Source organism: Scyliorhinus torazame, chromosome 16, assembly GCF_047496885.1.
Source record: "Scyliorhinus torazame isolate Kashiwa2021f chromosome 16, sScyTor2.1, whole genome shotgun sequence".
NCBI lineage: Eukaryota > Metazoa > Chordata > Chondrichthyes > Carcharhiniformes > Scyliorhinidae > Scyliorhinus > Scyliorhinus torazame.
Window position 1 is genome coordinate 197,604,877 of NC_092722.1, and position 13,828 is coordinate 197,618,704.

The 13,828-nt window shown below is 52.7% G+C and overlaps 1 protein-coding gene across 1 annotated transcript in view; it reads left to right on the forward strand.

Annotated features, from left to right (window-relative positions):
* Positions 1 to 5,285: 5,285 nt before the first annotated feature.
* cfap43 (cilia and flagella associated protein 43) overlaps positions 5,286 to 13,828 on the forward strand; it is a 313,462-nt gene continuing 304,919 nt past the window's right edge. The window contains exon 1 of the mRNA XM_072479757.1: positions 5,286 to 6,041. Within this exon, the coding sequence (XP_072335858.1) occupies positions 6,013 to 6,041 (29 nt within the window). The 5' untranslated portion in view covers positions 5,286 to 6,012. The remainder of the gene's footprint in view (positions 6,042 to 13,828) is intronic.

Sequence of the window (13,828 nt, forward strand, 5' to 3'; positions counted from 1 at the left end):
ATGGGGGTATAGAGGGATTGGACATCCTGGTGGGGAATGGGGGTATAGAGGGATTGGACATCCTGGTGGGGAATGGGGGTATAGAGGGATTGGACATCCTGGTGGGGAATGGAGGTATAGAGGGATTGGACACCCTGGTGGGGAGTGGAGGGAGAGGGATTGGACATCCTGGTGGGGAATGGAGGTATAGAGGGAATGGACATCCTGGTGGGGAATGGGGGTATAGAGGGATTGGACATCCTGGTGGGGAATGGGGGTATAGAGGGATTGGACATCCTGGTGGGGAATGGGGGTATAGAGGGATTGGACATCCTGGTGGGGAATGGAGGTATAGAGGGATTGGACATCCTGGTGGGGAATGGGGGTATAGAGGGATTGGACATCCTGGTGAGGAATGGGGGTATAGAGGGATTGGACACCCTGGTGGGGAATGGGGGTATAGAGGGATTGGACATCCTGGTGAGGAATGGGGGTATAGAGGGATTGGACACCCTGGTGGGGAATGGGAGTATAGAGGGATTGGACATCCTGGTGGGGAATGGGGGTATAGAGGGATTGGACACCCTGGTGGGGAATGGGGGTATAGAGGGATTGGACATCCTGGTGAGGAATGGGGGTATAGAGGGATTGGACACCCTGGTGGGGAATGGGAGTATAGAGGGATTGGACATCCTGGTGGGGAATGGGGGTATAGAGGGATTGGACATCCTGGTGGGGAATGGGGGTATAGAGGGATTGGACATCCTGGTGGGGAATGGGGGTATAGAGGGATTGGACATCCTGGTGGGGAATGGAGGTATAGAGGGATTGGACACCCTGGTGGGGAGTGGAGGGAGAGGGATTGGACATCCTGGTGGGGAATGGAGGTATAGAGGGAATGGACATCCTGGTGGGGAATGGGGGTATAGAGGGATTGGACATCCTGGTGGGGAATGGGGGTATAGAGGGATTGGACATCCTGGTGGGGAATGGGGGTATAGAGGGATTGGACATCCTGGTGGGGAATGGAGGTATAGAGGGATTGGACATCCTGGTGGGGAATGGGGGTATAGAGGGATTGGACATCCTGGTGAGGAATGGGGGTATAGAGGGATTGGACACCCTGGTGGGGAATGGGGGTATAGAGGGATTGGACATCCTGGTGAGGAATGGGGGTATAGAGGGATTGGACACCCTGGTGGGGAATGGGGGTATAGAGGGATTGGACACCCTGGTGGGGAGTGGAGGGAGAGGGATTGGACATCCTGGTGGGGAATGGAGGTATAGAGGGAATGGACATCCTGGTGGGGAATGGGGGTATAGAGGGATTGGACATCCTGGTGGGGAATGGGGGTATAGAGGGATTGGACATCCTGGTGGGGAATGGGGGTATAGAGGGATTGGACATCCTGGTGGGGAATGGAGGTATAGAGGGATTGGACATCCTGGTGGGGAATGGGGGTATAGAGGGATTGGACATCCTGGTGAGGAATGGGGGTATAGAGAGATTGGACATCCCGGTGGGGAATGGAGGGAGAGGGATTGGACATCCTGGTGGGGAATGGAGGGAGAGGGATTGGACATCCTGGTGGGGAATGGAGATTGGACATCCTGGTGGGAAATGGAGGGAGAGGGATTGGACACCCTGGTGGGGAATGGGGGTCATAGAGGGATTGGACACTCTGGTGGGGAATGGAGGGAGAGGGATTGGACACCCTGGTGGGGAATGGGGGTATAGAGGGATTGGACATCCTGGTGAGGAATGGGGGTTATAGAGGGATTGGACATCCTGGTGGGGAATGGAGGGAGAGGGATTGGACATCCTGGTGGGGAATGGAGGGAGAGGGATTGGACATCCTGGTGGGGAATAGAGGTATAGAGGGATTGGATATCCAGAGGAAAGAGGAGGCGGTTAGGGTCGGGGAACTGGAAGTTGTGGATATGATGTAGGGCATCAGAGGAATGGCGAATGTCGGTGGGAAGTGACTGGACACGAGGAGAGAGGATGGAGTCAGATAGAAAGAAATGAGTTTGGTGGGGCAGGAACAGGCTGACACGATGGCCGACCGGGACAGTCCTGCTTGTGGATTTTGGGGAAGAGGTAGGAACGGACTGTCCAGGAGGAGGGGTGGGGGGCAGGCAGACCTGTTTGTGGAGTTTGGGGAGGCGGTAGAAGTGGACTGACCCGGTTTGGGAGATTATGAATTGGAAATTGCATAGGTAATACCTCCAGTGTTTATTTTCTGGGTGTTGGCCCCCGGATGGTTATATTTCCCGAATGTCTATAGCCCTGGTGTTAATTATCCGGGTGTTTATATTGCGGGTGTTTATTTCCCCAGTGTTTTGTATTCCGGGTGTTTATTTCCCGGGTTTATTTCCCCAGTGTTTGTATTCTGGGTGATTATTTTCCGTGTGTTTATTTCCCCAGTGTTTGTATTCAGAACGAGTATTTCCCGAGTCATTATTTCCCGGGTGTTTATTTCCCCAGTGTTTTGTATTCAGGGTGATTATTTCCCGGGTGTTTATTTCCCAGTGTTTTGTGTTCAGGATGATTATTTCCCGGGTGTTTATTTCCCAGTGTTTTGTGTTCAGGGTGATTATTTCCCGGGTGTTTATTTCCCCCGTGTTTTGTGTTCAGGGTGATTATTTCCCGGGTGTTTATTTCCCAGTGTTTTGTGTTCAGGATGATTATTTCCCGGGTGTTTTTTTCCCAGTGTTTTTTGTTCAGGGTGATTATTTCCCGGGTGTTTATTTCCCAGTGTTTTGTGTTCAGGGTGATTATTTCCCGGGTGTTTATTTCCCCCGTGTTTTGTATTCAGGATGATTATTTCCCGGGTGTTTATTTCCCCAGTGTTTTGTGTTCAGGGTGATTATTTCCCGGGTGTTTATTTCCCCAGTGTTTTGTATTCAGGGTGATTATTTCCCGGGTGTTTATTTCCCCAGTGTTTTGTGTTCAGGGTGATTATTTGCCCGGTATTTATTTCCCAGTGTTTTGTGTTCAGGGTGATTATTTGCCGGGTGTTTATTTCCCAGTGTTTTGTGTTCAGGGTGATTATTTCCCGGGTGTTTATTTCCCCAGTGTTTTGTATTCAGGATGATTATTTCCCGGGTGTTTATTTCCCCAGTGTTTTGTGTTCAGGGTGATTATTTCCCGGGTGTTTATTTCCCCAGTGTTTTGTGTTCAGGATGATTATTTGCCGGGTGTTTATTTCCCCAGTGTTTTGTGTTCAGGGTGATTATTTGCCGGGTGTTTATTTCCCCAGTGTTTTGTATTCAGGATGATTATTTCCCAGGTGTTTATTTCCCCAATGTTTTGTGTTCAGGGTGATTATTTCCCGGGTGTTTATTTCCCAGTGTTTTGTGTTCAGGGTGATTATTTCCCGGGTGTTTATTTCCCCCGTGTTTTGTATTCAGGATGATTATTTCCCGGGTGTTTATTTCCCCAGTGTTTTGTGTTCAGGGTGATTATTTCCCGGGTGTTTATTTCCCCCGTGTTTTGTATTCAGGATGATTATTTCCCGGGTGTTTATTTCCCCATTGTTTTGTGTTCAGGATGATTATTTCCCGGGTGTTTATTTCCCCCGTGTTTGTATTCAGAACGAGTATTTCCCGAGTCATTATTTCCCGGGTGTTTATTTCCCAGTGTTTTGTGTTCAGGGTGATTATTTCCCGGGTGTTTATTTCCCCAGTGTTTTGTGTTCAGGGTGATTATTTGCCGGGTGTTGATTTCCCCAGTGTTTTGTATTCAGGATGATTATTTCCCGGGTGTTTATTTCCCCAGTGTTTTGTGTTCAGGATGATTATTTGCCGGGTGTTTATTTCCCAGTGTTTTGTGTTCAGGATGATTATTTCCCGGGTGTTTATTTCCCAGTGTTTTGTATTCAGGATGATTATTTCCCGGGTGTTTATTTTCCCCGTGTTTTGTGTTCAGGGTGATTATTTCCCGGGTGTTTATTTCCCCCGTGTTTTGTATTCAGGATGATTATTTCCCGGGTGTTTATTTCCCCAGTGTTTTGTGTTCAGGGTGATTATTTCCCGGGTGTTTATTTCCCCCGTGTTTGTATTCAGAACGAGTATTTCCCGAGTCATTATTTCCCGGGTGTTTATTTTCCCCGTGTTTTGTGTTCAGGGTGATTATTTCCCGGGTGTTTATTTCCCAGTGTTTTGTGTTCAGGATGATTATTTCCCGGGTGTTTATTTCCCAGTGTTTTGTATTCAGGATGATTATTTCCCGGGTGTTTATTTCCCAGTGTTTTGTGTTCAGGGTGATTATTTCCCGGGTGTTTATTTCCCAGTGTTTTGTATTCAGGGTGATTATTTGCCGGGTGTTTATTTTCCCAGTGTTTTGTGTTCAGGGTGATTATTTGCCGGGTGTTTATTTTCCCAGTGTTTTGTGTTCAGGGTGATTATTTGCCGGGTGTTTATTTCCCAGTGTTTTGTGTTCAGGATGATTCTTTCCCGGGTGTTTATCCGAATGCACTCGGGCGTCACCTTGGAACCGCCTCTTCCCTAAAACAACCAATCAGCGAGAGCGTCGCCATCACTAGGCAACGGATTGAACTCGGCCTGAGAGAAACAGACAGAAAGAGAAAGAGAAATAGAGATCGAGAGAGATCGAGAGAGAGGCAAAGAGAGAGAGAGAGACAGAGAGAGAGAGAGAGACAGAAAGAGAGACAGAGAGTGAAAGAGACAGAGAGAGAGACAGAGAGTGTGAGAGAGTGAGAGGCAGAGAGAGTGTGAGAGAGAGAATGAGAGAGAGAGAATGAGAGACAGAGAGAGAGTGTGAGAAACAGAGAGGGGGGAGAGAGAGATAGTTCGAAAAAGAGAGTGAATGAGATAGAGATACATAGATAGATAAGAGACAGAGAGAGTGTGACTCAGAGAGGAACAGAGAAAGAGAGAGAAACAGTGAGAGAGAAAGAGCAGCTGAGATCGAGAGAGAGTGTGTGAGAGAGGGAGAAAGAGACAGGAAGAGAGAGAGAGAAAGACAGAGTGAGAGAGATAGAGACACGGAGAGATAGAGACAGAGAGAGAGAGCGAGGCTGAGAGAGACTGAGAGAGAGAGACTGAGAGAGAGACAGAGAGAGACAGAGAGAGACACTGAGAGAGAGTCAGATACAGACAAAGAGAGAGACAGAGAGAGAGAGACAGAGTGAGAGAGAGAGACAGGGAGACAGAGAGAGAGACAGAAACAAAGAGACAGAGAGAGAGAAGGTGAGAGAGAGAGAGTGTGAGAGACAGAGAGAGTGTGAGAGACAGAGAGGGGGAGAGAGAGAGAGGGAGACAGAGAACGAGAGCGACTGAGATAGAGATACATAGACGAGAGACTGAGAGAGTATGTGTGACTGAGAGAGGGACAGAGAGAGGAAGAGAGAGAAAGAGAAACAGTTAGAGAGAAAGAGCGACTGAATTAGAGTGAGAGAGAGTGTGAGAGAGGGAGAAAGAGTCGGGGAGAGAGAGAGAGAGATAGAGACAGAGAGAGATAGAGACAGAGAGAGGCTGAGAGAGAGACTGAAACAGAAACTGAGAGAGACTGAGAAAGCCACTGAGAGAAAGAGAGACACAGAGAGACTGAGAGAGACAGATACAGAGAAAGAGAGACTGAGAGAGAAAGTGACACAGAGAGACAGAGACAGAGAAAGACAGAGGCAGAGAGACAGAGAGAGTGAGTAACAGAGAGAGAGAGACAGAGAGAGACAGAAACAGATAGAGAGAGAGAGGGAGAAGGTGAGAAAGATAGACTGAGACAGAGAGAGAGAGACAGAGTCATTTAACAATAAATAGTGAGGCTGAGGGAAGGAGTGAGACCCGGGGGAGGGAGTGTAAGAGAAGGAAGAGAGAGAGAGAGGCAGGGAGAGAGAGACTGAGAGAGAGAGAGGGAGAGAGAGACTGAGAGAGAGAGAGGGAGATAGAGCAGTGAATGAGGGGCTGAGTGAGGGAGGGTGAGAGGGAGCAGGGAAGCTGAGGTTGCTGAGTGAGCCTCTGCCATTCACCCCGGTCTGAGACGAGCTTTGGCCTGGGCTAAGGGTGGAGATGGACCACACAATGTCTCTGTCCCTCAGGTGAGTCGCTCCACATGGAAGTAGATTCTGGAAGAATATGTGCACCACCCTGGGGTGGGAGGGAGGGGGTGGGGGAGGCCACATAATAGCAGCAAAGGTTAACTGAGCCTCTGTCAGCAATGGCCAATCAGACCTCTCACTGCCTATGATGTGTTGGTTCCACAGAGCAGACCCAACAGACCTCATTCTGGTGTTCACCTGTAATCCGTATCTTCAAATCCCTCCATAGCCTTGCTGCTCCTTATCTCTGTAATCTCCTCCTCCAGCCCACAGCCACTGAAATCTCTGCTAATTCTGCCTTGTGTATCCCCAATTTTAACCTCTTTGCCATTGGTGATTGAGCTCTGAAATTCTCTGTTTCAAAGTCACTCTTCAGAACCAATCTTCTTGATTTGAAAAGTGTGGTATTCTGCCAATAATCTACCGTTGTATTTGTATCTGTGCTGTTGCCCTTGTATTTGTATCTGTGCTATGTTGTTGCCCTTGTGGGCTCCTCCTATGGGCCATTGTATGGCATTATCCATAGGGGAACATGTTGGGACCGGTATGGGCTCCGCCCATGGCTCCTCCCCTTGAAGGGAGGTATAAAGAGCAGTCGACCTGTAGGCGGTTCTCAGTATTGGATCAGTCGCAGGCAGGCACTGTTCTAAGTTGATTAACACCACGGTTTACTTCTACTCCCGTCTCGAGTGAATTGATGGTCGCATCAAAAAGCTGTTGGTTTTTTTCTCCTTGAACAACTGCAGTAGTCTTTCGAGCAGTTTGATACAAGTGAATATCTTGCTTGGCCATTTCAGAGGTCAGTAAGAGTGAACCATGTTGTCCTGAGTTGTGATAAAGGCCGACCAGGTTGCTGCACAAAATAAGCAACTCAGCAGACCGCAAAACATCTGGTTACTGAGAGGAGCTCCCATCATCGGGAATGAATGTGACGATGAAGTATGAAATCCTAACCTTCACTTCCTAGCTCAGGTCTAGTAACAGCATTAAATGAGCATAAATTAGCTCCCCCCACTCGGGGTCAATCTTGTTCTCTCTCTAAATGGAGAACTATTCTGTTACAACCCCACGGAGGTCACGGGTGTGAACCATCCGGTTTCCCGTGACCTCTACCAAGTACGAACTCTCCTGGTACTGGGGTGGGGCTTCCCCCTTAACAAGGGTAGCCTGTGCAATATAAAATCCCTGACTTGGGTGAAGGTCAGACTGCGAGAATCCTTTGGGGAGTGGAGTAGTTTAATGGATGTGTTAATCAACCTTTATTTTTGTATCCGACTATCCTACACGTCAAACACCCTGTTTGATCTTTCCCAATTACACTGGAGTCCCAAAGGGTAGCACATGCTTTAGGAAACATAAAACATATGGGACCTACCCAGTCGGCACGAGTCAGTGCGACCAGACCTTGAATTGGCAACCCCCTATGTCCCGCCTTACAGCTAAAGGACTATTCATCTTTGATTGGTCAGGAGTTGAAAATCAAACTAGTGGAGGCTCCTGGGAAGGGGATCAATTAGACTAATGATGACTGATAGTAAAGGAAACCTGACCGCAAATAACGGCACGTATTTTATCTGTGGCCATACCAGAAAATTGGGAAGGCTCCTGCTATTTGGGATAGGTAATCCCTTATGTGCATCACATTCAGCAACTGCAGGACCATCCCCATCACAGGACGACACAAAGTGTTATGACATGGGCACAAATGCTGGGAATAATGATACCACCATTAGGAATAGCCACTAATGCATACGAACTACTCGAACTACGAGACATCCTTGAGCAGGGAGCTAATGACACTGCAGAAGCTGTAAACCAGATAGAAACTGAGATGGTGGCTGTAAGAGCGGTTGCCCTGCTGAATAGAATGGTTCTTGATTTCTTGTCAGCTGTAAAGGGAGGCACTTGTGCCCTGGTTGGAAGTGACTGTTGCACGTACATCCCTGATAACTCAAAAAAAATTGATAATCTGGTGGATCACATTCGTAGAGAGGTCACAAAATTACACGAAAATGAGGGATGGTGACTTCCGGTTGTGGCTAAGGCTGGGTAGGTCGCACGGTCGGCAGCTCCCGCCGAGAATGGACTTTTGAGCCCTTTTAAGGAGCTCCAGGGGCGCTTGGACGACGATTCCCGGTGTGGGAAGGAAGCAGTGAGGTTCCCCCAGCGCTGTATGGAGTGGACCAGGAGCGGAGCGGTCAAAAAAGTGGCACGAGAAGAGAGAGGAGAACGGGGGCGAAAAAGCAAGATGGCGGCGGGCGGGGTCCAGGCAGCGTGGGCCCAGTGGTCCCGGGAGCAGCAGGAGTTTTTAAGAAGCTGCTTTGCGGAATTGAAGGCGGAGATGTTGGCTCCTATGAAGGCGTCGATCGAGAGGCTGGTGGAGACCCAGAAGATGCAGGGGAAGGCGATGAAGGAGGTGCAGCAGGAGGCCTCTGAGAATGAGGATGGGTCCTGCGCCTGGCGGTCAGAGGGGAAGCGCACGAGGCGCTGCACAAAAGATGGCAGGAGAAGCTGGAGGACCTGGAGAATAGGTCGAGGAGGAAGAACCTGCGGATTCTGGGTCTTCCTGAAGGCGTGGAGGGGTCGGATGCTGGGGCGTATGTGGCTACGATGCTGAGTATGCTGATGGGCGCGGGAGCCTACCTGAGGCCCCTGGAGCTGGACGGGGTGCACAGGGTCCTGGCGAGAAGGCTGAGGGCGAATGAGCCACCGAGGGCCGTGGTGGTGAGGTTCCACCGCTTCACCGACAGGGAGTGTGTCCTGCGATGGGCGAAGAAGGAGCGGAGCAGTAGGTGGGAGAACACCGAGATCCGGATTTACCAGGACTGGAGTGCAGAGCTGGTCAAGAAGCGGGCAGGGTCCAACTGGCCCAAGGCGGTTCTCCGCGGAAAGGGGGTGAAGTTCGGGCTGTTCCAGCCGGCACGGCTGTGGGTCACGTACCAGGACCGTCACCACTATTTTGTTACGCCGGATGTGGCGTGGACCTTTATCAAAAATGAGAAGTTGGACTCCAATTAATGGTTTGTAGCATGTTATGGGGGATGCTGGGGAGTGGGAGGGGGTGAAACTTTTTCTTTATATGGGCTTGTTTGGGGGGATTGTTCCCCGCGCTTGCTTGGGGTTGTGTGGGCCTGTGGGCCTGGGCCTTCGGGGATCGGGGTGAGGCTGCAGGTGGAGGAGCTGCGCCACAGGGGGCGGCCCAGGCAGGGAGCGCGGGCTTTTTCCCGCGAAAAAGGGGGGGCGGGGCCCGAGGCAGGGGGCGGTACTGGCTTGGTGTCCACATTGGTGTATACGGGGGTAGAGGGGGGTCTTTGGCCACCCCACTTTAGTGGGGGGAGGGCTGGAGACTTCGAGAGGGAATCCAATAGGGGGATCGGAGACAGAGCCGGAAGCGGCCGGGGTCAGCAGGAGTCAGCTGACTTACGGGGGTGCAATGGGGGGAGCAGGGGGGTTAAGCAGTTGCTTGGCCGGGGAGGGGGGGGGGGGGGGGGGGGGACTGGGTTGCTGTTGTGCTGAGGGAGAGCTGAAGGTAAGAGGGAGAGTCGGGGTGGGGAGCCTCCGCCTGGGGGGCTGGAGAGTGCGGGAGGCACAGGCACGTGGCTGGCCTAAAAAATGAGATGGCTAGTCGGCGGGGGGGGAGGGGGGGGGGTTAGTCCCCCAATCCGGCTGATCACGTGGAACGTGAGAGGCACGAATGGGCCGGTCAAGAGGGCCCGGGTGTTTGCGCACTTAAAGGGGCTAAAGGCCGACGTAGCCAGGTTACAGGAGACGCACCTGAAGACCGCGGATCAGACCAGGCTGAGCAAGGGATGGGTGGGGCAGCTTTTTCACTCTGGGCTGGACGCGTAAAACAGGGGGGGGGGGGTCGCAATCCTGGTGAGTAAGCGGGTGGCATTTGAGGCGGTGGGTATTGTGGCGGATAAAGGGGGTCGATATGTGATGGTGAGTGGCAGGCTGCAGGGGGCCCGGGTGGTGCTGGTGCCCCAAACTGGGACGATGCGGGGTTCATGAAGCGGATGTTGAGTCAGATCCCGGATCTGGAGGCAGGGAACCTGATAATGGTGGGGGGGGGGGGACTTCAACACGGTACTGGACCCGGCACTGGATCGGTCTAGGTCGAGGTCGGGTAAGAGACCGGCAGCGGCCAAGGTCCTGAGGGGGTTTATGGATCTGATGGGGGGGAGTGGATCCGTGGAGGTTTGCCAGGCCACGGGCGAGGGAGTTTTCCTTCTCCCACGTGCACAAGGCCTATTCACGGATAGACGTTTTTGTGGTAAGCTGGGCACTGATCCCGAGAGTGGAGGGGGCGGAGTATTCGGCCATTACGATTTCGGACCACACCCCGCACTGGGTGGAGCTGGACTTGGGGGAGGAGAGGGGACAGTGCCCGTCGTGGCGAATGGATGTGGGACTGCTGGTGGACGAGGAGGTTTGTGGGCGGGTTCGGGGGTGCATCCAAAGATATGTGGAGGCCAATGATAATGGGGAGGTGTCGGTGAGTGTGGTCTGGGAGGCGCTGAAGGCGGTGGTCAGGGGGAGCTAATCTCAATCAGGGCCCACAGGGAGAAGAGGGAGGGGATGGAGAGGGAGAGATTGGTGGGGGAGATACTGAGGGTGGATAGGAGATACGAGGAATCCCCCGAAGAGAGGCTACTGAGGGAGCGCCGGAGCCTCCAAACAGAGTTTGACTTGCTGACCACGGGGAAGGCTGAGGCCCAGTGGAGGAGGGTACAGGGAGCGGGGTATGAGTATGGGGAGAAGGCGAGTCGGATGTTGGCGCATCAGCTGCGGAGGAGGGAGGCGGCCAGGGAGATTGGGGGAGTCAGAGATAGAGGGGGGAACACGGTGCAGAGTCCAGCTAAAATAAACGAGGTCTTTAGGGACTTTTATGGTAAGTTGTACAAGTCGGAACCCCCGGAGGGGGGGGGGGGGGGGTGGGGGGGCAGTGGAGGGGATGCGGCAGCTCCTGGACCAACTGAGGTTCCCAAGGGTGGAGGAAGGGCGGGTAGAGGGTTTGGGGGCCCCGATCGAGATGGACGAGCTAGTTAAGGGGTTGGGGAGTATGCAGGTGGGCAAGGCCGCGGGGCCTGATGGGCTCCCGGTTGAGTTCTACAGGAAGTTCTCGGAGCTGTTGGGCCCGTTGTTGCTGAGAAACTTTAATGAGGCGAAGGAAAAGGGAATCCTTCCCTCGACGATGTCGCAGGCTCTGATCTTGCTTATCCTCAAGCGGGATAAGGACCCGCTGCAATGTGGCTCTTATAGGCTGATTTCGCTCCTCAATGTGGATGCCAAGCTGTTGGCAAAAATTTTGTCCACCAGAATTGAGGATTGTGTCCCGGGAGTGATACATGAGGACCAGACGGGGTTTGTGAAGGGTAGGCAGCTGAACATGAATGTGCGGACGCTTCTGAATGTGATTATGATGCCCTCGGGGGGGGGGGCAGAAGTGGGAGCGGCAGTGGACGGGGAGAAGGCCTTTGCCCGGGTGGAGTGGGAGTACCTGTGGGAGGTGTTAGGCAGGTTTGGGTTCGGGGAGGAGTTCATAGGGTCGGTTAAATTGCTGTACCAGGCCCCGGTGGCGAGTGTATCGCCGGACCGGCTGCGGTCTGGGTATTTTAGGTTGTGCCCTTTGTCCCCCCTGCTGTTTGCCCTGGCGATCGAGCCGCTGGCCATGGCGTTGAGGGAGTCCAGAAACTGGAGGGGGTTGGTTCGGGGGGGGAGAGGAGCACCGTGTCTCACTATATGCGGATGACCTGCTGCTGTACATTGCGGATCTGGTGGAGGGGATGGGGGAGGTCATTCAGACCCTTAGGGTGTTTGGAAACTTCTCGGGATATAAGCTCAACATGGGGAAGAGCGAGCGGTGCATGCGAGGGGCCAGGAAAGGGGGCTGGAGGAGCTGCCGCTCAAGATGGTGGAGAGGAGTTTTCGGTGTTTGGGTATCCAGGTGGCTAAGAGTTGGGGGGTCTTGCATAAGCTCAATCTGGCACGGCTGGTGGACCAGACGGAGGAGGACTTCAGGAGGTGGGACATGTTGCCACTCTCTCTGGCGGGTAGGGTGCAGTCCGTTAAGATGACGGTCCTCCCTAGGTTCCTGTTTGTCTTTCAGTACCTGCCCATTCTCATCCCCAAGGCCTTCTTTAAGCGGGTGAACAGGAGTATTATGGGATTTGTGTGGGCAAATAAGACCCCGCGGGTTAAGAGGCTGTTCTTGGAGCGCAGTCGAGGTGGGGGGGGGGGGAGAGTGCAGTCGGGGGGGGGGGGGGGGTTGGCGCTGCCAAACCTGTGCAGCTATTACTGGGCAGCGAATGTGTCTATGATTTGGAAACGGGTAATGGAGGGAGAGGGGGTGGCATGTAAAAGGGTAGAGGTGGGGTCCTGTGTAGATACTAGCTTGGGGACACTGGTGACGGCACCGCTGCCGCTCCCACCGATGCGGTACTCCACGAGCCCGGTGGTGGCAGCGACATTGAGAATTTGGGGGCAGTGGAGACGGCATGGGGGGGGGGGGGGGGGGGGGGGAGGTAGACGCCTCAGTCTGGGCTCCGATACGGGACAACCATAGGTTTGTTCCAGGTAGGATAGATGGTGGGTTCCTAAGCTGGCTCCGGGCGGGAATTAAAAGGATGGGGGATTTATTCATCGATGGGACTTTTGCCAGTCTGAGGGCGCTGGAGGAGAAATTTGGGTTACCCCCGGGAAATGCCTTTAGGTATATGCAGGTTCGGGCATTCGTGAGAAAGCAGGGAGGGGAATTCCCGCTGCTGCCGGACAGGTGGATACAGGGCAGGGTGGTCGGGGAGGGTTGGGGAGGGTAAGATATCGGAGATATACCAGGAGCTGCAGGAGGTGGAGGAGGCTTCGGTGGAGGAACTGAAGGGCAAGTGGGAGGAGGAGCTGGGGGAGGAGTTGGATGAGGGCCTGTGGGCTGACGTCCTGGGCAGGGTCAATTCCTCCTCATCTTGCGCCAGGCTTAGCCTGATTCAATTTAAGGTGGTGCACTGGGCACATATGACAGGGGCGAGAATGCGTAAGTTTTTTGGGGTGGAGGACAGGTGTGTGAGGTGTTCGGGGAGCCCAGCAAACCACGCCCACATGTTCAGGGCCTGCCCGGCGCTTGCGGGGTTTTGGAAAGGCTTTGCGAAGACTATGTCCAAGGTCTTGGATACTCGGGGAAAACCGAGCTGGGGGATAGCGATATTTGGGGCATCGGATGATCCGGGAGTGCAGCAGTCGAAAGAGGCCGGAGTTCTGGCCTTTGCCTCCTTGGTAGCCCTGAGACGGCTCTTGTTAATGTGGAGGGACGCGAAACCCCCAAGTGTGGAGGCTTGGGTCAGTGACATGGCGGGATTTCTCAGGCTGGAGAGGATAAAGTTTGCCTTGCGAGGGTCCTTGCCGGGGTTCTCCAGGCGGTGGCAGCCGTTCCTAGACTATCTCACGGAATGTTAGGTGGAGGTCAGCCGCAGCAGCAGCCCGGGGGGGGGGGCTGATTTCTTTTTCTTTTTGTAAGGGGCGCATGCCCCATTTTGCTTTGGGATGGGTGTTCAATGGTTAATCCTTTAGAGGGTTAAGTTGTTTTGTTTTGTTGGCATATTGCCCTGTTTTCTTTGTATTAGTTTCCTTTTTGGAGTGTTTTGTAAAAATTATTGAAAAACCTTGAATAAAAACATTAAAGAAAAAGAAAATGAGGGATGGGACTTTGGCTTTGGATGGTAGGATCGTCAGACCAGAGGATTGTGTTCTTGATTATCATCGCCATTGTAATCTTGATTGTCGTGTGGTTACTG